This window comes from Centroberyx affinis, unplaced genomic scaffold, assembly GCF_046629955.1.
Source record: "Centroberyx affinis isolate AG114_WGS23_722 - 3 ecotype Tasmania unplaced genomic scaffold, CSIRO-AGI_Caff_v1 ptg004433l_1, whole genome shotgun sequence".
Classification (NCBI taxonomy): domain Eukaryota; kingdom Metazoa; phylum Chordata; class Actinopteri; order Beryciformes; family Berycidae; genus Centroberyx; species Centroberyx affinis.
In genome coordinates, this window is record NW_027282107.1 from 244132 (window position 1) to 267348 (window position 23217).

Below are 23217 nucleotides of genomic sequence, written 5' to 3' on the forward strand. Positions count from 1 at the left end.
TTCATGCTGCCTCTCCTGCCAGCTCTAGAAATCCTCAGCTCAACACACACACATACATCTTGATTTCGAAATCCAACGAATGAATTATTATTAGTTTTTTTTTTTTTTATGGAAACTGCTCACACACACTCTGATGTGTTTTTCAGCGCCACCGCAGAAAATGACAATGCACAAGAGCTCGCCTGCGAGCGGCTCGCTGGCTGGCAAGGTGGTGCTGCCCTGCCACTTCTCCATCACGCCCGTTGCTTCCAGCGGCACGACGCAGACCCCCCCGCAAACCACGACGGTCCTCGCGACTAGCCCCAACACCCAGAGTCCCGAGGAGCAGCTGAGGATCAAGTGGACGCGGCTGGAAGGCGCAGGGGAGCAGGTGGTGCTGGTCGCCCAGGGAGGAGTGGTCAAGGTGGGGAAGGAGCACAAGGGCCGGGTGTCGGTGCCCAGCCACCCCCGGTCGGTCGGAGACGCCTCGCTGATAATAGTCCGCCTGCGGGCCAGCGATGCGGGGCTGTACCGCTGTGAGGTGATGCACGGGATGGAGGACACCCAGGACACTGTCAGTCTCAATGTCAGCGGTGAGTGAAAACACAACTGAGGTCTTTCATCCACAATATATGGCTTTCTATACTTATCCGAACAGACTTACTGCTGTTATGGAAGCAAAAGATGCTTATGTTGTGTATTAACTGAAGGCTGTGCAGACTTTCCTTTTAATACATTATAAGTAATCAGAAGCCTCTTGTTTTTACCTTGATTTTGCTGGTGACTGTATCCAAATGCAACACCCGCCCCTCTGACCACACTCTGTAAAAATCTCTGGCAGTAGAGGTTTCTGTATTTTTTGCAAATGCATTAAGTGAGACAACAAAGATCAATACATCTGATACATGAAGGGAGAGCAAAGCTGCCTTTTTTGGCTCAGGTAGAATAAAAGCACACAATGCATTTCCATCATCTTTATGTTCAGGTGCTTTAAAGCAGTGGTTCTCAAACGTTTTCACGTCAAGGACCCCTAAACTGACACAAATTAGACCATGGACCCCCATTTTGTCCCAGGGTCCCCCATCTGATAAGATTTTTGCTTTTAGATGTTTTATTACAGAAAGTGTATGAATGACCAAAATAGTCATACATTCTGTCATTGTGTTACTTATGGATAGAATTGTAGTGAAAATAAATTACTCCCCTTTTTGCTGGGGACCCCCTGGAACCCCCTCAAGGACCCCTGGGGGTGCCCTGGGCCCCACTTTGAGAACCACTGCTTTGAGAATGAGAATGTCTTCTTCCCTTTTTTCAATGTCTATTCCTGTCATTTGAACTCCTTTTCCCCCAGATGTTATATGATTATTAACATAATGGTTGACCTATTCGAAGGGTCATCTAAGGACAGAATATGCTTCCATAGCTCAGTGGAAGGGATCAGAGACCCATGTGAGGTTGCATTTCCACCGTCTCTAGACAGCGATGGCTTCTTTTTCTTGTTATTTCTAAATGGCAGCATGTTTCCAATCGTCACTTAATAACAAGAGCCATGACCGGCAGCTCGTCCAAGCATCTGTTTATTGCTGCTCGCTAAAAAAAACAGGTGCCCAGCAGAGAAAAAGACTTTTATAAGAGGCCAGCAGTGAGAATTGAATCACAGAGACTCTTTCCAGTCACTCTCTGCTAATTTTTAAACAGTAATAATTCAATGAAAGAATCATTTTTATGTGGAAATTTTTGACTTTAGCGAATACTCTTGAGGTGCTTCCACAAGATTTCATGAAGCAGAATCGCCCCCACAGCGCTGTGTGTCCTTCAGGCAGATTATCAGACAACTGAGCCAACCCTCGGTCCCAGACATTTACACAGATTCCACATTAATGCTGAACAGCGGGCTTTGTCCAGCGGATCCAGACAAAGACGCTCCCTATGAGTGACATACAACTCTCCATTTAGCCGCTCAGTCGTCTATTCACATCCTCCTGCAACTCTGCCAGGATATCCTCGCAGATGAGAAATAATCCTCCCACCCAGTGGAAAATAAAGGACCTAATTGCACAAGACAACAACTACATATAGTTTCAGGATGACAGCTAAAATAGCTGCCTGTCTTGTCTTTCCCTATACTGTCGCTTCTCTGTGAGGATCTGGACTTGTGTTACTTGGTGTTATTCAGTTTCTGCCTGGAATGAACTTTTAGCGTAATCTCACGTAATTATGAATGATTACGGATGAGAGAGAGTCTCTTGTCTCTTTGAAATGTAATGTGTAATGAGGATGGCCTCCTCCTAACCCATGCGGTGGCACATTGGGAACAGGTTGATGATGCTGAGTTCTTCATTTCTACTGTAAATACTCAGAAACAGTTTGCCTTCCCCATATCCTTCTCTTTCATTTAATGTCAAAGTCATCCTTATGTGACTGTTTTGCAGAGACCAAATCAGCTTTGCTCGAGTCCCAAGTCAGTCTCAAGTCTGGAGGCACAAGTCTCAAGTCAAGTCTCAAGTCTAAAAGTAGATTACTAAGTCTAGTCCAAATCAAGTCCAAGTCATTAATGTCAAGTCTCGAGTCTAAATGTAGAACAGCAAGTCAAGTCAGAACAAATCAAGAGTCCAGTATCAATTTAATATCTTAAAAAAACTAAATATCTAGGACTTTTCAATGCAATATGGTTTTATAGGATAAAAACTTGGTAAGAACATCATGAGTTTGATTTCTAGAATCAGTTTCAACTTCAATAAATTCAATCATTCCATACAAATTCAGAAAACAGAATTTAAATTCAGTCGTCTGCTGGAACAAATCTCATCACTTTCAATCTGAGTCATTTACACAAACACAAGATCTCAAGTCAAGACTTTAGAAACCTTTTCAAGTCAAGTCATCAAAGTCAACTCAAGTCTCAAGTCACCAGAACCCAAGTCAACTCAAGTCTCAAGTCTTCTCTTCATGCAGCAAGTCAAGTCTCAAACAATTCAAATTGTAACCCGAGTCAGTTGGGGATCTCCAGTGTGACTAGCTGAGTGAAGAAGTTCTTATGGGTGCAGGTGAGATACCGTATCTGATGTACTTTACCTTCACTGCTTGTTTGCGGTCCTTCCCCAGGTGTGGTGTTCCACTACCGGTCCAGCAGCAGCCGCTACAGTCTGGACTTCCCTGCGGCTATGGATGCGTGCCATGCTGTCGACGCCACAATCGCTACACCTGAACAACTGACCGCCGCCTTTGAGGACGGGTTTGACCAGTGTGATGCAGGATGGCTCGCTGACCAGTCAGTCAGGTGGGTGTTTTGTGTGTGTATGTGTGTTTATGCATATGGATGTTTGTGCACGTGCATATATGCAGTTGTCTGTGTACTATATGGCCTAGAGCAGCGATTCTCAACGTGGGGTTCCCCATTATTTAATTTACAAGAAGTGAACACAATTAGAGAATGTAGAAGAATGACTGTTTTGATCATAGTTTCACTGTTATCTCTCTACCTACAATACAGATAGTCATGGAATTCTGGACAAAATCATATCTAGCAATAAAATTATTCTCAGATTTGGTTAGATCTCATCAAATGGGGGTCCGTGGCTCTAATGTGGACTAAATTTGGAGTCCTTGATATGAAAAAGGTTGAGTATGTATGCTTATGCTATGCATTGGTAGATGTTGCAATTCAGTATATAATACCCTTATTTGTTTGTAGATACCCAATCACAGATCCCCGTCCTGGTTGCGCAGGCGATAAGAAGGGCAGACCAGGAGTGAGAACATACGGCCTCCGCAACCTCACAGAGAAATATGACGTGTACTGCTATGTGGACAAACTGCACGGTAAATGAACATCTACATTGTAACACATTTATTGTGCATGAACAACTGCTTCATAACAGCTACATGACACATTTATGAATAATGATTTAATCCATATGTCAGCTTTCATGTTACTTCATCTTATTAACAGTGTTTCAGTTTGTTGAGTCTCTCTAACCGCAAGGCTACACTGCTGTGAATCTCTTGTTACAGTGGAATGTGTTCAGGGATCCATTCACACTATCTTTTAAATCCATTGTCCATAATAGATATATAATGTTTCCTTGTGGCCATGTGGGTATTTCCAGGGTGCTGCTAGCAGTCTCTCTTTGGTCCTGTGTGGATTGCAATCATCCAGAGATTCTATTTTTTTTTTAAGGAAAAGAAGATTTTAAACTAATAATCCTAAACTTTTTTTATAAAAATAAATGTCCACTTTGCTACTCTATATTGCCAATTGATATAACACAGTAGTGATTCAACCTATATCCAGTTCATGAAAGCTTTTACATTTGCTCTTCTAAACACCTGGTATCTGGTAGGTCTTTCCTGGGAAAAATCCTCACACAGGAATAGATGTATTTTACATTTCCAGCAGCTGAACAGCAGTTTGTTTGGAATAAATAGAAGAACTGGGTAGTTAGCATGAGCAGTTATAGCCACTATGGCTGAACAGACAAAGAAAAGAGCGCCACCTACAGAAACTCCAACTTCATCAACAGAAAATCCAAGGAAAAAGCAACACAGTTAGTTACAGACAGAAAAAAAAGGTATGATATCGATGTCTCATGCATGTCTGCCTCCTCCCTGAAGGTGAGGTCTTCTACCCTCCGCTCCGCTACAAGCTCACCCTGAGGCAGGCGAGACGGGAGTGCGAGAAGCACGGCGCCGAGCTGGCGTCGCCGGGTCAGCTGTTCGCGGCCTGGCGGGCGGGCCTGAACCGCTGCGACTACGGCTGGCTGTCCGACGGCAGCGTCCGCTACCCCATCGCCGTCCCCCGGCCCCAGTGCGGAGGAGGCCAGCTGGGGGTCCGCACGCTCTACCGCTACGAGAACCAAACCGGCTACCCCGCCCCCACCGACCGGCACGGAGCTTTCTGCTTCAAGGGTGAGACTGAAACTCCATTTATATACTGATGCCACTCCACCACCACTGTATTAGGCTTCTTTTTCTTCTACCAGGGCTATTGACTTTATTCACATGGCGGCCATTTTGAACCCTTGGGGTGGGAAACTCTACCTGGAAGCACAAGTGCAGCCCAGCTCTGTCCTACTGTTCCTAAGATACACATCATACAAACATTTATCATTTTGCATATTCTCCACCGAAGAACATTCCACACTGAAACAAATGAAGCTAGTAGCTTACTACGTAGTAAGCTAGCCAACTAACTTCCCTGCTAACTTCAAGCAGTCGTTGTTGTTCCCGAGATTGCTAGCTAATTTGATAACTGTTAGGTCTATCTTCTGTCCTCAATCATGTGTTGAAGTAACGCTAATGCAGTCTACCAGGTAGAGTTTCCCACCTCGAGGGTTCAAAATGGCCGCTGTATGTTCTCCAGGGTGAGCACTCCCTCAGTTCTGATTGGAGAGTAGGACGCCATTTTCCACCATTCTTCACTCTTACCTTCCTCCTCTCCTCTCCTCTTCTCTCCTCTCCCTCCCCGCCCATCATTACACTTCACTGCAGTGTGGACAGGGAGACGTGGCTGGGAGTTTTAATACAGTTTCTCTCCAGCTATTTGAGTTATGACCCAAGCTTGTGTGACCTATGACCCTATTTTTACTTCCCGCTGTGGGTTGTCAAAATGCTCCAGCCTGGAGGGACAGCTCACATCTTTGGGAGCAAGAGAGTTGCTATGGCTGGACTGTGTCAGATAGTTCTCTGCGCAGTGAGCTTTCTATCTGGTATCTACAGACACAATGGTCTCCTCCCTTTCCTCTCTGCACTCAGTATCGCCGCTGATTTAGGTCACCATCTCGCCTTTATTCAGGCTCCAGGCTGACTCTCCAAGGGTCAACATCGCTGACACATTTCACTAGTGAGGTCACAAGGAAACTGCAGTTCACCCCCCCATAAATGCTGAGGTGTGCTGTAGCACAAACATCGCAGAAAAAACTACCATCTGTCGTGATCCAAAACCAGTGGAGCAGACAGCAATGGCAACAGAGGGGGATGAGTGTGGGTTCCACTGAAAACAAATAGAACTCAAACCCAAACAGGAGAAGAATAAACTCCCATTGCCCTGTTTATGGTGGGGCATGTTTTTATGAGGGGAAAACCCAAGTCATGCTCTCTAACACAGATACTGGAGAAACAGGACAGGTCCCTAATGCATCACAGCTGGACCCTGCCCAGAGACAGACAGAGGGAGGGGAAGAGGGAGAGGAAAAGAGGGGAATCGCAGATTTACTTCTCCCCTAAGCGCTATTATCATTAGAAAGCGCTCAGTAACATTTTACACTCAAAAGAGGTAAACTCAGCCTGTGCAGTATGTAAGTATGAAGTAAGAATGCAGCTAAGGAGCAGACTATATGGGCATGATGCTTAACAGATGATGTGACTGCAAACAGTCACATGTCTGGCACTGTATAGGTACTTTTTCGAACCTGCGAGCTGTGTAATGTGTTTTGCCAAGCGCTAAGTGAGGTGGCAACGCTGCAAGAGAGCCTTAATGTACAGTAAGTGACAGTATGAGGACAGACCCCAGCCCCGCCAGATGGCCGCGACTCGCCAAACACATGACATCATATCTGGGCAGGGTCGCACTGCGCGGGGCTGGACCGGGGGCCCGGCTCCCGCTACGCATGCACAGGGTCTCCTCGCAGCTCACAGTGGGGAATGACTGCAGCTAAAAACCCCTCCAGAGTCTCCCTGCGAGTCTGGAGGCCAAATCAACAATAAACACCTACGGTACGGACGCTGAGAAAGAGCGGAGAGACGAATGAGAAGAAAGCGGAGGAAAGAGATTGACAGAGAGAGAGAGAGAGAGTTAAAAGCCCACCCCGCCCATTCATACGTGCCCCGGACAGCCGGCGAGGAGGGAAGGAGGGAAGGAGGGGAGTCAATTACATACCGTTTATTAAAGCATTATGTCAGTGACGTTCAAAGTCGACTGCTTTTTCCCAGGAGACAAACTATATGAATTCAGCAGCTCCAACTACACAAAGGAGCATTGTATTGCGTGTTTTGTCCAATTCCCCGTCTTTTCTCATATGGTGTACATTCCATCATAATGGGCTATAAATCTTCGCTAACATCACAGACCATTTTGGAAAGGTTGCACAACAAATCGTTGAGGTCTATTCATTATATACATGCGTGTAAATGGTGCATGTATAGAGTCTACATTGTAAAAAGACAATTAAAAAGGCTTCATGCTTCAGTGAGAGAGACAAATGTATGTGTGTGTCTTTCTGTATGTATGTATATGTATGTATTTACAGTATATTTGTATCTGTGTGTGCTTGTATCTGGTGTTTACCAGCTAGAGAGTCTCGCCTGAGAAAATGGTTGCTTTTGGAACCGGCCTAAAACTGCCAGTTTTAATGTTGTTCAGACATCATTTATCTATAAATAAGGCGTGCTGGCAGAGATCAGGCCTGAACTCTGACTATTATTATTCTGACACCACTGGAACTGCAGTTTCCAGGGCTGAAATTGGTTTATTCTTGACAGGTGACTTCATGTTTCAAAAATCAAAGTTGCTGGATTTCCTTTTATAGCCTGCTGTGTGCCGACAGCCCTGTTTTCTTAAGAATAGAGTCACTGTTTTCTCATCAGTCACTGTGTGTCACAATACTGATACAGTCTGTAGACATTTTTCCGGTTATATAACTGATATCTGCATGACTGGTCTGTTTTCCTCATATATTTCACTTAACCTTGTTTTACAACTCATCTGTGCCTTAATTATATCTTGATGGGTGATAATGGGGGATGTCTAAAATACAATGTTTGGTTTTAACACAGCTAAAACCCTCCCTTCTTCTCTCTTCTCCTCCTACAGCCAAGCTACCAGAGCCGACTACTACCGGGCCACCAGTGGGTGCAGTTGCATACACACCTGACAGCATCACAAACAGACCCCGCACCGCAACGATCACACCGCTCTCACACACTGATAGAGTGCGCGCCGAAACAGGAAGACCACACCAAGTAGGACATTCACATGAGACACAGAGACCACACACAGCTATGGACAGACTTGCCCATACAGCCACAGACGCAACTAGGAAAAACACCACGCAACACCCGGCGACACAGCAGGCAGGTAGGCTAGAGCACACAACACAGAGACCACACACAGCCACAGAGAGGCCTGTTTACACACAAACCCCCGCCCCCCACCCAGCGCCAGACCGCAGCGCCCCTCACCCCACGGCCTCTGTGGCCGCCACTCCTCCGCCCGATTACGATGTCGATCAATTCGACCCGACCAGGCTAGAGTCGGTGCCCGTCAGAGGGGACACCCTGTTCCCCATGCAGCTCCCTCCTTTGCCCACCACCCGCCCGCAGCCCCCGCACTTAGACATCGCCCACGGGGGAGAAGAGGAGGGAGGCCAGGCGGGGTCGGGCAGAGGGGAGAGCAGCGGCGGCGGCAGCGGGGAGGGAAGCACGAGCGGGGACGGCTCCGGCGGGGCCGGGGAGGGAGGAGCGGTGGCCCCTACGCCGCCGTGGTTGGTGGGTTTCACCCCGGCGCCCGGGCCGGGGATGGACCAACCGCCGGTAGTAGGGGAACACCCGGAGCGGGTCACCCCAGAGCCGGGCGTCCCAGACGGGGGCAGGGAGCCGGGGCAACAGCCTGCCGTGGTGTATAAAGAGGACGAGACCGGATCTGCAGCCGGCGTCACGAAGCCGACGGACAGCCAGCCCGGAGCGTCTTTCGACCTCGACCAATCACTGGCCATTCCCGGAGAGGAGGCATTATCTTCCAAAGCACCTGTCCATGTTATCATCGTCGATGTGTACAACCAAAATCACTCAGGTAAGTAAAGCTTTTAAATACAGTGTCGCTAACCCATGTATGTCTGCACTGACATACATGGGTTAGACTGAGGTATTGATCAGCCGATTTATGGAGACGATATTGGCTATTGGATAATCGCTTAAACCACTTAAGCGTGTTTGTGTGTGCATTTGTGTGTCTGTCTGTCTGTATGTACAATGCCCATGTTAGAGTACTCAAATTAGTAACTAGTAGTGGACCAAAAAAATCCTATCGTTTCAGACCAGCCTTCTGCTGTACAGCTGTGTCCTAGGCTGAACCCCATGCAACTCAAAGCCATATTTATATTCCCATGTTTATCTTCCCAGTTATGAATCTGCTAATACAGATTCCCTTTTTTTTTTTTCCCCGCCTTGACTCTTTGTAACCCCTCTGTGCTTTGGGACATGAGATGAAATGTGAGTTTTTAAGGTCTTTCAGCGAGAACTATTTATCTTTCCGAATGACACTGTGTTTGTTATGCTGTGCTGTCTTGTGTTGTGAACAATACCCCCAAGACATTTGCAGTGATCCGCTCTGGATGATTTAGCATCGATTGTTGTCTTTCTAGGAAATGGGCAATGGATTGTTATCATCGCCCTTTGTATTCGCCCGCGCGTTGACAGATACACACTCACATAACACACATGTAGAGCCAGATGTGGAAAGTTATGAGGTCAGTCAGTATCTCAAAAAAAAGATCACGCTGTCTCAGATGGGAAAGCAGCAAAGCTTCATGCGTAGTCAAATCTGACCGAGCGAAAGGCAAGCCGCTTTGCCTGTTCCTGTCTCTCACACACACACACTCACACACACATATTGGTGATCTGATCAGTGTCTTTTCTGTCTTAGCAGGCATATCTGTAAATAGAGAGGGCAACAAGCCACAGACTCTGATGACCTTTGCCCTTTCTCTTGGGAGCTGTCTCAATTGCAACACCTTATAGATTAATCTCTAAACTCTCTTTCCTTCCCTACATTCCCCTTTACATTCGTTAGTTATATTCCCCCCACCCAGTTTCAACACTCCTCCCCTCACACGCCCCTCTACACTCCTTCTCCTCTCCCTCCCAAGTCATGCCATCTCGGAGGGGCTGTGTTTATTATTGAAAAGGCAAAGGTGTATTGGATTGCGTATTACATAAGGCCCACAGACTCACTGTTTCCACAAACTGGAAACTGGAAAACTGAAGTACTGAGCGTTACGATGTCAGATAGTCTTCCGGGTTCGTATTAGTGCATCTTGTCATGTTTAGGGTCATGCAGCGGCTCGGTTTAGACTTTGCGAGAGCTATTATGTCTAACACACCATTTCTATTTCACAGAGCGGCCGCCAACTCGGTCACGGTGTGCCTCTTTATTTGTCCTCAGAGAGATAACTAACCTCAGCTTTAGCATTTGCGTCAAGTGTTACACATTTTACCCTGTTTCCCACGATATAGCTTCCATGTGTACCATAAAGTCTTAATAAAGAGACACAAGCGTGCATTGTGTCAGCGCCGCTCCTGGCAGTGGCTGACCCTAATCATAAGCAACATAGACCCCCTGACTGTTAAGCATCCAGATATGCACAGTGTCCCGGGCCGCGGATGATCATTTCTGGCTCGTTTTAATCAGCATCAGAAATGGACTGCTTTAGGATCCTGTTAATTGGATGTGAGACTCTTATCTTATGGCTGGAAGAGAAGTTGTTTTTCATCATAGAGAAGGGGAATATATATGATTGGCACATCACAGCACTATCGAGGTGCATGCATGGAGGAACCAAACAAACAAAACAAGTTATTGCTTCAGTCTGTTGGATGGAAACCAGCATGATGCCACTTATTGAACCAATTAAAGATGGTGACTAACAGTGATTTTACTTGGTACATATCGATTTCTATCTGACCTGCAAAATGAGTGTCATCTTTAAATCATTACTCAAAATATGCTTTGCGAGTCTGGCATTTTTCTTACTGGCTTTTCATCAGTATCGCTTTATTGTCTGTATAGCACTTTGAATTTCTGTTTTTATTTTGTGTCTCTAGTCGACAATATCCTGGAGCTCTTGAAGCAGCCCGTGAGAGGCATGGAGGGCTCCCAGTCCCAGTTCCCCCAGATCACGGACCTCTCTGCGGTGGCCAGCGGAGCCATTCAGGGCAGCGGGGACGCCGACTCTGTCCTGCCTTCTCCCATCACCATGCCCCCAACTCTGAGCTTCATCAATGGGAAACACGAGGTACCGTTCATGCAGTGGAGTAGGGATGCTCTCTGCCTCTCATCCTACCTCTGTCCTACCTAATCAGAAGCTTTTTATCCATCTGTATATTCATGTACCCGCTTTTCTGACCGCTCCAGGTGACACTGGAGGTAGAGCAACCGGAAGAAGCCAGAGGAGATCAGTTTGAGACGGCGACTCCTGTCCGGGTTGAGGAAGAGGAAGAGGACGAGGAAGAGGAGGAGAGCGTGACTCCCTTTGACTATGGAGCCATAGAAATCCACACAGAAGAAACGCAGATCGAAGTCACCAGTCCCGCCGACACATACACAGATACAGATACAGATACAGATACAGATACAGATACAGATACAGATACAGATACAGATACAGCTACAGATTCAGGCGCACATATCGACACAGTTCCAGATACCGACACTCACTTTGAGAGAGACGGCGTGAAACCGCAAGAGCCAGAAGACCAGACGGTTGCGAGGAGCTCCACAGAGAAAACCCCCGCAACGGCGTACCCGCTCCCCGTCTCATCCCCGACCCCGGCGACGCCCTCGGGCACAGATCGCCTCTCCCCCTACGAGGACCTGGAGGGCTCTGCGGGCCACGCCACCGACGACGAGGGGGGTACGGCGCAGGAGGGCTCCGCCGACGACGCCCCGCCCACCCAGGCCGTACGCACGTCCGGCGTGGTGACCGACGAGACGGAACTCGGCGGGACGGAGCTCCCGACTCTCATCCCGTCCATCGCGGAAGACTCCCGGGACGCACCGTCCGCTACGAAGACCGAGGCAGAAACGGGAGACTATGAGGGGTCGACATCGGCAGAGGACGAGGCCTCGGGACAAGATAGTTACCCACCAGAGACGCCCAGACTCACCAGCGCCCGACCCCCTTCTTACTCTACCACCCACCCACCGCAGCCTCACCCTCCCCTGGGCCCAGGAGTCACCGAAGTCCCCCTAGTCGTACCGGATGTTGACTCGGGTACAGATCAGCCGTCCGGAGAGGGCGAGACTTCTGGGGAACCGGACGGATCGGGTGTCCAACTCGCTGCTACTGTTTTACCGGCCATGGCAGCAGCTGTGACTGTCGGAGACCACACCACACACACCGCACGCACAAGCACACACACCGAGGACCAGACCTCAGCATCTAGCAATCACACCGAGGACCAGACCTCAGCATCTAGCAATCACACCGAGGACCAGACCTCAGCACCTAGCAATCACACCGAGGACCAGACCTCAGCACCCAGCGATCACACCGAGGACCGTACCACACAGAAACACCCCGCACATCCCGCTCTTGCCGTCACATACGATAAGGACCACACCACCGTTACCACAGATCATCACAAACCGCCTGTATCTACAACCCTCTTCGCTACTTACCGCAGTGACCACACCACACACCCCACTGAGGACTACAGGAACTGGACCACGCAGTCCAACGGAAGCTCCACGGATTACGTAGGCCACCCGACGCTTTCCACTCCGACGCCCACGTATCCCGCCGGCCACAGCACCCATTCCGTCCCGGAGTGGGCGCTGATCCCCGACCCCGATTCCGTCCCTCTACCGGAGGAGGAGGATGTGGACTATGACCGAGAGATCGCCCCTTCTCTCGTGGAGTCGGGCCCTCGGGTGCCTGCCGAAGAAACCCGGGCCACGGAACAACCAGAGACCGGCACCGACTCGGCTTATTCCGTGGAGGCCAGCACCGTAAATGTCAGAGGTACATGTACTCCAGAGTCAGTGTTTTCCTGTTTAGCTACACCAGTGGTTTTCAGTTATGTGCCACTGAGGCCCAAGGGTCAGAAGGCTTTCATTCCAACTATTCCATTTGACTGGTGTATTCCCCCCTGGTTGTAGATGTAGTAATCAGTGAAATGAGCTACTGTAGTGTTTGGTTAGAATGAAAACCTGCAGATTCTTGGGCTAACAGCAATGGTGATGATACAGTCATCACATCGGTGTGATTTTAATGTTTTTTTTGTATTTATATTGTATCATCTGTCTAGATCTCTTGCCATGCTCAGTCAGTGTGTGTCAGAACGGAGCCTCGTGTTACAAGAAAGGAGGAGCAAGCATCTGTGTGTGTGCACCTGGATATACTGGACAGTACTGTGAAACAGGTACACACACACACACACACACACACAGCCATATCCTCTTTCATGGATATTGACCCCATAGTGAAAGATGTATGATGGGGAGTAATATAAGCTTCTGTTGTGTGTGTGCAGATGTTGATGAATGCCAGTCTAACCCTTGCTATAACGGAGCCACCTGTCTGGATGGAGTCAACTCCTTCACCTGCCTCTGTCTCCCCAGCTATGCAGGAGAGCTCTGCGAGCAAGGTCAGCTGCATCTCAGTATCATCTGCATGGAACTTACTAATAATGAGTAATAATGAGTGTAATGTGAGCATTTAGTTTGGAGACTTCTTTGGCAGTCAAATAGTTAACTATTTGCGTAGGAGATATCTTTGCACATGTAGTAGATACACATGCATTCACACACACGTACACATGCACGCACACAAGTACATATGTATGAATGAGTCATGTCTCTGCTCCTTGGCTTTCCCCTATGACTGGGCGTTGGCTCTACATCAGATTAGTTCCAGCCCCATATTCAATATTTCTGCTATTACTCAGCAACTAGTCTATGGTTCAAATGTACAGGCAGACTCTAGGGATTCATATTTTTTCAAAAATTCTCAAAAACGTCTCTCTCTCCCAAGAAGCAAAAATTGAGCTATTCAGATTTTACTAAATGAAATGCAAAGGCCACCATCCATTTTTCATTGAGTTCATTCAGTTTTGAAGGTCTTAACCCTGAACTAATGGCTGAGAATGCATTACAGCAGAGAATGCATTGCGCTCCATCACTTCAGCTACTTTCACAAGCTCATCAAACACACTTTTAATGAGCAGGGTATCATTTGTCAGAATGCTAAATGAAGTTGTTCATTCAGAAGTAAAATATTAAGCCGGCCCATGGAATAAACTTTCTATGCTGTCATTTAGGACCACAACCACAAGCCTAGGGCCAGCTCTGATTGTGGGCAGATGGTAAAATGTGCAGTGATAAGTATATAAGTACATACAATGAATTACCAAAAGCTAGTTGACATAGCCTACAGTGAAAATGTTGCAGGCTGCATTAGAAACATAGGGAAAATTTGGGGATCGATGATTTTGAGTGAGCACAATATGAAACATTTATATTTGCAAGCTTATAAAACGTATATATTTTTTTTGTTATTTTCATTGTTTTTTTTGTTTGTTTATTTTAAATGAGAATAGGCTGATGATTTAGTAGTATTTACTTTCCCGGCTGTCACCCGGCTGTGAATAAAGACAGGGAATCCCAGGATCCCAGTTCCCAATTTGCATATGGATACACCCTACAGGATATTTGCAGTATGCACACACCACCGAAACATACAGTATAGAGAGCACAGCTCACCCATTTGAATGCATACAGTAATAGATAGAGAACCATGCATACACTTATCCAAAGACACAGCTGTTCTGTCATAGTCGCTTGCCAGTGGAAAGGGAGAGAAAGAGATAATTGGTCCATTATTACGATAGAAAGCTTTTGCAGCTGTGTGTTATTGGATCAATGCAAGCCTAGCTAACTACATTCTAAATAAATGCCTTGGAATAAGTCAAGCTCTCCTTCATCATGTAGATGAAGCCATGTTGGGCTAAGGCCGGTCTTCTGTATTCGACTGATAGCTATTCCCTAGATAGATTAGAATAGTATTACGCTTTTTCCAAATGTGGATGCCAGAGGGACAGTCGTGGATAAAAGATATGCATTTATCAGCGGGGTCCGGAGTCCTCACCTGACCTTCCAGGTGGCTGCACACTGGAGTTATTAAGATGATCAGTAGCGGGCTGATGATAGCTAATACCCTGAAGCCTGGACAGAAACTTTCCATCATGGCTTTATTGGCATACGCATTATTCTGAACCCACTGATACAAAACATTCTTTGTTTACTGAGCCTGACAAAGCATAGAGCTGATTATGTGGCTTAAAGTCGTTGTATATCAAACTAGTTGTGTGTGTGTGTGTGTGTGTGTGTGTGTGGGTGTGTGTGTCTATGTTTGACCTGGAGACAACGAGAGAGTTGTGAGGGTTAATGAAGTCCAACTGTGGGTTACTGAGCTCATTCAGTGAGGGGCCTTTCTTCCCCAGCTGTGCCTCTGTCTTAATCTGGACCCCAGCTCTCTCTCTCTGTCTCTCTCTCTCTCTCTCTCTCTCTCTCTCTCTCTCTCTCCCCCTCCCTCTCTGGCCTGAAAAACTGAGTCTGGATGAGAAATAACAAACAACACAATGCTGTTGTCTAGCTGCAGTAGGTTCATTATAAGATTCATTTTATAAATTCAGTGGCAACGTACATAACCTGGTTGAAAACATACATACAGCATATTCTTCTTCCAGACTATAAACCACCACACATAGATTGTGCTTTAGACTATACTACAGACTGTACTATAAACTACAGTCTACTTTAGTATAGAATGTATGTAGATTATACTGTAGACTGTAGTATATACTTTGGACTACTATACTATAGACTGTACTATACACTACTATACTAGTATAGACTGGACGGTACACTATACTTTACACTGTACTATAAACAATAGACTGCTATGCTATAGACTGCAACATAGACTATACTGTAGACTGTACTATAAACTATGGACTGCTGTACTGTAGATTATGCTATATCTATCTATCTATCTATCTATCTATCTATCTATCTATCTATCTATCTATCTATACATATACATATATACTATAAGAATAGATTGTACTATAGACTATTGATAACTATTGATAACTATACTATAGACTGCACCATTAGACAATACTGTACACTGTAGTATAAGCTATAGACTGTACTATAAACTATGAACTACTTTACTATAGATTGTATTATAGTTTATCTGTAGATTGTACTATAGAGTATTGAGAACAATACTATAGACTGCACCTTTAGACCATATTGTAGATTGCACTATAAACTACAGACAACTATACTGTACTGTAAGCTGTCAAATACTATACTATCAACTGTACAATAGATTATTGATCACTATACTATAAACTGTGCTGTATACACTTCTGTACTATAGACCACCACCACCATTCTATAGATTGTTCTGTAAACTATAACCTAATATACTACAGACTGTACTACAGACTATAGACTACTACAGTAGATAGTCTGTCTGTAGTACAGTAGCCTGTAAGTACAGTCTATAGAATATTGTACTACAGACTATCGACCACTATATCTTTTTTTTAAAATAATATTTATTTTCATGGCATTTTTTTCTTTATTGGATACTTTCTGTACTCATTCTCTTCCTCTTTCTCTCTCCGTCTGTCTCTCTCCAGACACCGAGGTGTGTGGATTCGGCTGGCAGAAATTTCAGTCTCACTGCTATAAGTACATCACACACCGTCGGACCTGGGACGCCGCTGAGAGGGAGTGTCGCCTCCACGGTGCCCACCTTGTCAGCATCCTGTCCCAGGAGGAACAACTATATGTCAATCGTAAGTCCGTGTTGTGGCATTCGCATGGTGCATTTAAACCACATCTCCTGTCCTTATTTACACTGATGTGATTGGTCTGAGGAGTTCCAGTCAGTCTTCTATTCTCTATATCACTCTCACTCATCATCGGTTTGTAGCAGATTGGAGTTTTTCCGATTTTGACCGGAGTTTTCTTCGCCTTTCAAGTTTGCCAGTTAACTCATTCCAGCTCTGCTTCCGAGAAATGTTTGTTTAGCTAAAACTCTGATCTGCTGGTTTGTAGATGAGTGCAGATTGACAAAACAGCATGTTGGGAGGAGGCCAATCACATATGCGGTCTAATCTGGTGATTAATGCTGGGAAGATAAAATAAACCCTGGTTTAGTTAAAACAGAAAGGACACAGAGAGTTTCCATAGCGAAGCGCAGCACTTGGTGTTTGTGGAACATTAAGGCTGGAGGGCTGTAAAATGACCCCGTTTCTCAGTTTATTGTGGATGGCGCTGACTGAGATGAAATGAACTCATTCCCTGAAGCTGCTTACTCTTAACATTGCCTCTGCTTCCTGCTTTGTTGTTTGTTCACGCTCTTGATTGTTCGACACCCCCTGCCGCCCCACACATGCTCAAACCGCAAGCTTACACTCACACAACGACACTTACGCAATGTAGCCTGTAAACACACACCATCTCTCTCTTTCTCTGCCCTCCTACTCCTACTCTTACTTTGATGCTCACCCTCATTTAAAGACTTTGCACAGTAATAGTCCTAAGAACAAGATAGGTGAGTAGGCTTCATCCTTCCTCCTGAAGATGGAATGAGACTTTCAAGTGGCTGTGTTTTCCTGATTGGATTTACAGTGTGAGTAACTCGGAGCCATGCTGTAGTGTGTAGTAGGGCAGGGGTCCTCGCTTCCAGTCAACACCTAGACACAAACCAGGTGTGGCTCATTAAGTACCAGACCAAAAGTCTGCAGGCCGCCGGACCTCGAGGTCCCCTGCTGTATAGTGTAATGGAGGCTACATTAATGCAACAGCTCAGATCCCTGTGTGTTTTGTCTCTGCAGGTCTGGGCCATGACTACCAGTGGATTGGCCTAAACGACAAGATGTTTGAGAGAGACTTCAGATGGACTGATGGCAAGCCCATGGTAAGGCAGGCAGACAGTGTTTTTTTTTTAAATTTGTCTCCATCTTTGTTGCTGTGGTGTTTCTGCACAGCTCTTCCCAGAGATCACCTGTCAATCAAACAGTGTGTCCAGTACTGTGACGTCTTTCTCCTTGGATTTTCTGTTGCTGCAGTTTGAGTTTCTCTTCTCCTTGTCTGTTCAGCCACGCTGGCTATCGCTGCTCATGCTAACTACCCAGTTCTTCGTCTGTTTATTCCAAACAAACCACTGTTGCTGCTGCCAGAAATTGAAAATACATCACTTTCTGTGATCAAGGGGATTTTTCCCGGTAAAGGCCCAACACCGGATGTTTAGAACAGCAAATGAGGGGCATCCTGGTGACTCAGCGGGCCAAGGCGCGTACCATGTAAACATGATGTCCTGGGTTCCAATCTGAAACCTTTGTCGCGCGTCACCCCCCTCTCCCTAATCTTTCCCGTCTCTCTATACTGTGACTCTGCAGTAAAGCAGAAAATGCCAAAAATCAGTCAGTGATAGGACGTAGGAAAATGGACATCTACTTATGTGAAAATGCGTATTATTACTTTAAACTGAATAATACGCAATGTAACTATTGTTCATCGTGATGGAGGTCCTGCTCTGCATACACATCCCTAACAAGCGCTGCACTCACATGTGTTCTCAGTAACGATGACACATACTCACACACATTGTGCGTCCCCGAGGAACGCTCAGCTGTTTCAGCATGTGAGCTATGAGTTATGCAGCGGAGACGGGGCTAGATGAGAGGAGAGAGCAAGAAAGCCGATACTGGCGGACGCTGTTGTAATAATGTGTTATCATTCAGAACAGAGGCACACCCTTGTTGGAGTGAAATGTGTGCCGAGCCAAAGTTTGTACATACAGCGCATGTTTGGTACAGCACAGTTGTGAGCGACTGCATGATAGCATGCATGTATGATTGAGTCCATGTGTCTATGTCCGTGTGTGTCCGCTTTGTGAGTCAAGACGTTATTATGGAGCTCATGAAATGCAAATCAAAGCGACTAATTTTCCCCAAATTGGCTACAGAAGGCGGTTTGATTGAGTCAGGGGTCTTGTGTTGTCCCAATAGCACCACTGTCTGGTTACTAGGTGAATTACATCCGGTCATGTGCATTGAATCGTCACTATCTCAGCACCATTCTCGTCACATGTCTACTGGGGATAGGTGGTGGTTTCCTATCCTCTATACCAGTGGTTCTCAACGTGGGGTCCAGGGGACCACCAGGGGTCCTTGAGGGGGTTAAACTTCAGCATTATTTCATTTACAAGAAGTTAGAGTATGTAGAAGAATGACTATTTCCGTCGAAGTTTCACTGTTATCTCTCTACCTACAATACAGATAGTCGTGGAATTCTGGACAAAATCATATCTAACAATAAAAATATTCTCAGATTTGGGTCAGAAAGGCAAAATCTCATCAAATGGGGGTCCATGGCTCTAATGTGGACTGAATTAGGGGTCCAGGATATGAAAAAAAGTTGAGAATCACTGGTCCATACATGCGCATATGGCTAAACAGTATTGATGGGGGCAGGGTAATTGTGGGTGCTGTTCTCAGTGTCTCAGTATAATGAATTAGTATCCCATCCCAGTCTATCTGTATTAAACTGTAGTATGTCAGTGAGGTATCTAAACATCTAATAGCTTGTCACTGTTGCTGCAGAATATACTACAAGCATCAGTACTGGAGGGACTTCTGTATTGCATCTTTTAGTAATAACTAAACTCCATGTTTGTTGCACAAACTAAAGGTACTGAACTTCAGAATATGGAAAGATTATAAAAATGTTTGTATTCTGACAGCAATATGAGCACTGGAGGCCCAACCAGCCGGACAGCTTTTTCCAGTCCGGAGAAGACTGTGTGGTGATGATCTGGCACGAGGGAGGCCAGTGGAACGACGTCCCCTGCAACTACCACCTCACCTTCACCTGCAAAAAGGGAACAGGTATGCACCGCACAACTCGTACATGCGAACACATACATGAAGACATTTTCAGCATCACACATCCGTGACACGTTCTATCATCCGTTGTCCAGTCTCGTGCGGCCAGCCCCCGGTGGTGAAGGAGGCTCGGGTGTTCGGGTCCATGAAGCCGCGCTACGAGATCAACGCCTTGGTCCGCTACCACTGTAAGCAGGGCTACATCCAGAGGCACACCCCCACTATACGTTGCCGGGCCAACGGCCAATGGGACGCGCCCAAGGTCACCTGCATGAGCCGTGAGTACCGACCGCATAGGGTCCAGATTGTAGCATAGGGTCCAGATTGTACCAGATTCAGAACTGTAAGGCTGCACATTTTCACTTTTTCTCACACTCTCCGTTTTTCCTTCGCAGCCGCAACCTACCACAAGTCCTTCGCTCACCGGCACCGCAGCAACCAAAATAACAATCAGCAAATCCGGTACTATAACCATCACGTCCATCACGGCGGCAAGAGTCAACAAAAGCATAGCCAGCACCAAGAGCAATATCCCAGCCAGGACGTCCTGCAGAGCAGCTGGGATCCTTTCCAGAGCCGCTACCAGCAGCTGCAGAGGGAAAAGAGGCAACGCCAGGCCCAGCCACAGCATGGGGATCAGATGAGACACTGATCTGTATTTAGGCCTTATAACCCAGCCTCGACATGGTAGCCCACCCACGGCAGGCTGGCCGAGTCAGTCCAGAGGCATAGATAGACAGAGTTGCTGCACTGAACTGTCTGTCAATGGCTCTCAATAGGACAAGGGAGTTGTTTCACAAGGCAATGAGTTAATAGGTTGGGCAACCCTCCACAAACACTCCAGGATCAGCTTCACGTTCAGGTTAAGCAAGCTCATATATACCGTAAGGCCAATGAGAATGTAGTTTCATCATGACTTATTTGTACAGTTCAGTTAGCTCAATGATTATACTTAGTGAAACAATCTCCCATATCAAGTCTCCCTACATCACAATCCTCTAAACAGGAAGACTAGTGCCTTCATGGCTTCAGTAAGTGGTTTTAGTTAGTCTCTACACCACAAGGGTGGTCTGTGAAACTTCAGTGACTCATCGGTTTTCCACCAGCTTGGATTTTTGCGCCGTGTTCCCTTTCTCTACACTGACAACCTGCTGACTAGAGAATCTGAACACGGTCCGTCCACCCAGTGCCTTCTGTGAAATGTTTTATTTAATTTTGGGGAAACAAAAAATAAGGCACATAAGATACCGAACCAGTCGTCTCACTACCAAAACACGATATTTACTGAAATGTTTGTGGATTTATTTTTATATGGGGGGTAGTCCAATAGTTCATAACTGTTTTTTTTTTTGAGAATTTAGATAAGAGATATTGTTATGGAGTAGAATATAAAGAGCATGAATTCATCATCTTAAATTATTGTCATAGCATATTTTCCAATTTGTCCGGTTTCGATTTGTGCTGCTTGTTCCGATCCATCTTTTATCGGTTTATCGTTTTCCCATGTCGATTTTTGGAAAAATGTTTTTTTTAAAAGGGAGCGGGAAGGTTTTCAAGATGAATCAATACGATGATGTGTGTTCTGACATTTGCCACACAGAGCTGAAGAGGGAAAGCGAGATTCGCCTATTATTGAATGTTCGGTGTGTGCTGAGGCTGTAGGCACGGTATTAATCATAGGATATAGGATAGATATTATATGAAGCCATATGAATTTAACTTATTGTATACATTAAACTATGAATGGACTGTGATATTAAATAGAGGTCATCGGAGCTGAAGCGATTCTGTTAATGACGACTTCCTTGCTGTTTACAGATATCTGTCATGTTGTGCCTTGCAGAGTGAACATCGTATGTAGTACATGCTGCCCTTGTGTATTGTATGTTGCACATAACCTTTGTTTAGCAGTGTAACCCTGGTGTTGATGCCTGTTGATGTGCTGTGCCTCAAAATCACCCCGACTTACCTTGACCAAAATGCACTTTGAGAAACCCTCAAAGACTCTTTTTAAACGACTTTTTTCTACGAGATTGGGTTATGGAAGTGTACTAGAGGTAGATGTCGCTTTTTTTTACTACAGATCTGGAATCTGTTTCCTTAACCCAAACTTAACCAGTAAGGGAATGTGAAAACTATCTGACCCCCGAAGGAGTGGTTAGACACTTCTACATGCTCTGAAGGGACAACATGGATAAGATTTTTTTTTTTTTCCATCTGATTCTTACGCATTTTATCTTTTTTTTCCTTCGTTGTTCTTCATACATCTTCCTTTTTTTTTTATATACCCAGTGTTTGTGGATTTAAAATGTATATGCAAGTCTTTGTGTTTCGACTCCATGCGGTTGATGGGGATGCTGAATCTGTTACAGTAGAGGAGCTTATTTATATGTAATCTTTGTTTAATTCCCCTTTCAAGTTACTGTATGTGTCCTGTTCCTGTTCCTGTCATCCTGAGTTCACTGTCCATGTCTACTGTGTGTGCAATAAAAGAAACTATTATAACACAACCTTTCCTGCTTATGTCATTTTATATTATACCACTAATTTAATGCAGCCATCATTAGAAATAAAGAACCAAAAATCCATTTAAACAGAGCAGAGTGGCAATATTGTACTTCATATGGTAAAAAAAAAAAAATGTATTTACCTCTAGCATTCAATTACCTCTAGGTCCAATATGTCATCCTACCCTGCTACATTAAAGCAACACGGCTGGTGCGGAGCCTAAAATAGCCCCCTAGAAACCAGCATGGAAATATGAATCAACACGAAAAGCCGAAAATGCCGTCATCCCGTTTCCTAAAACAGTCCGGTGCTTTGACTCACATTTTTCAGCGCCCAGATCAATGGAGAGGACAAGCAGCACCATGAATGGCCCTGTGTGCTTCTGTGTTCTCTAAAACTGACAGGAAAACATGCGCCCCTCCCTTCGGAAAACACGTATTACCCCATGACTGAGGAACTAAGTCTATACACCTGGCTCTGACTCCAGCACACATGAAACAAACTGAGCTTAAATGATGATTTAGCTGACTTTCACAACCCAGTCAGGTTGATATCTCCCTCTGAAAAGATAAAGACGCAAAGCCATGACTTATCTACTGTTTTATTTTCCTTTTTGTCTTTGGGTCCATAAGGTTTCCTTGTATACTGTAGTTATAAACAAGGCTCCCGGTGAGTAACGTTAGGCATACAATACACAAAGTAATAGGCAAGAAATGATCGCTTGGGGGTTTCTTCAAACTTTGAGCAACTTGAAATTGTCCATAAATCAGTTACAACAATCAGAAATAATAGTTTGACAGGAAAATCAAAAGAATACAGGTTCAAAGAAACTTTTCGGTTTTGCAACACTCTGATAGACTCAGTACTGTATTTATTTCACAGCTGTTGTTCTGTCCCCTGGCAACGCTTTCAAAATCCTCCAGCTTTTGTTGATAAGGAAAACATCAATATTTCTAACACAATATCTAAGGCTAATCATAATATAAAGCTATTTTCGTGAGTCTGCCCAGCAGTTCTTTTGTGATAACTGTTTAGTGTAGCAATACC

The 23217-nt window shown here is 45.5% G+C and overlaps 1 protein-coding gene across 1 annotated transcript; it reads left to right on the plus strand.

The window, feature by feature from the left end:
- The first annotated feature begins 166 nt into the window (after positions 1-166).
- Positions 167-22153, plus strand: vcanb (versican b). Its single transcript, XM_071543988.1, has 14 exons — positions 167-572; positions 3085-3259; positions 3674-3801; positions 4594-4887; positions 7790-8767; positions 10798-10988; positions 11108-12716; positions 13003-13116; positions 13228-13341; positions 16408-16566; positions 17611-17693; positions 19521-19665; positions 19758-19940; positions 20058-22153. Exons 1-14 carry the CDS (start codon positions 167-169, stop codon positions 20312-20314), a joined length of 4836 nt encoding a protein of 1611 aa, XP_071400089.1. The 3' UTR covers positions 20315-22153.
- Positions 22154-23217: the final 1064 nt, after the last annotated feature.

Bases quoted from the DNA above. Each gene is read 5' to 3' on its own strand.
- vcanb (XM_071543988.1), top strand. From the start codon at position 167: ATGCACAAGAGCTCGCCTGCGAGCGGCTCGCTGGCTGGCAAGGTGGTG. The intron at 16,567-17,610 runs GTAAGTCCGTGT...TTGTCTCTGCAG, and splicing joins GGAACAACTATATGTCAATC to GTCTGGGCCATGACTACCAG. The intron at 19,666-19,757 runs GTATGCACCGCA...TCCGTTGTCCAG, and splicing joins CACCTGCAAAAAGGGAACAG to TCTCGTGCGGCCAGCCCCCG.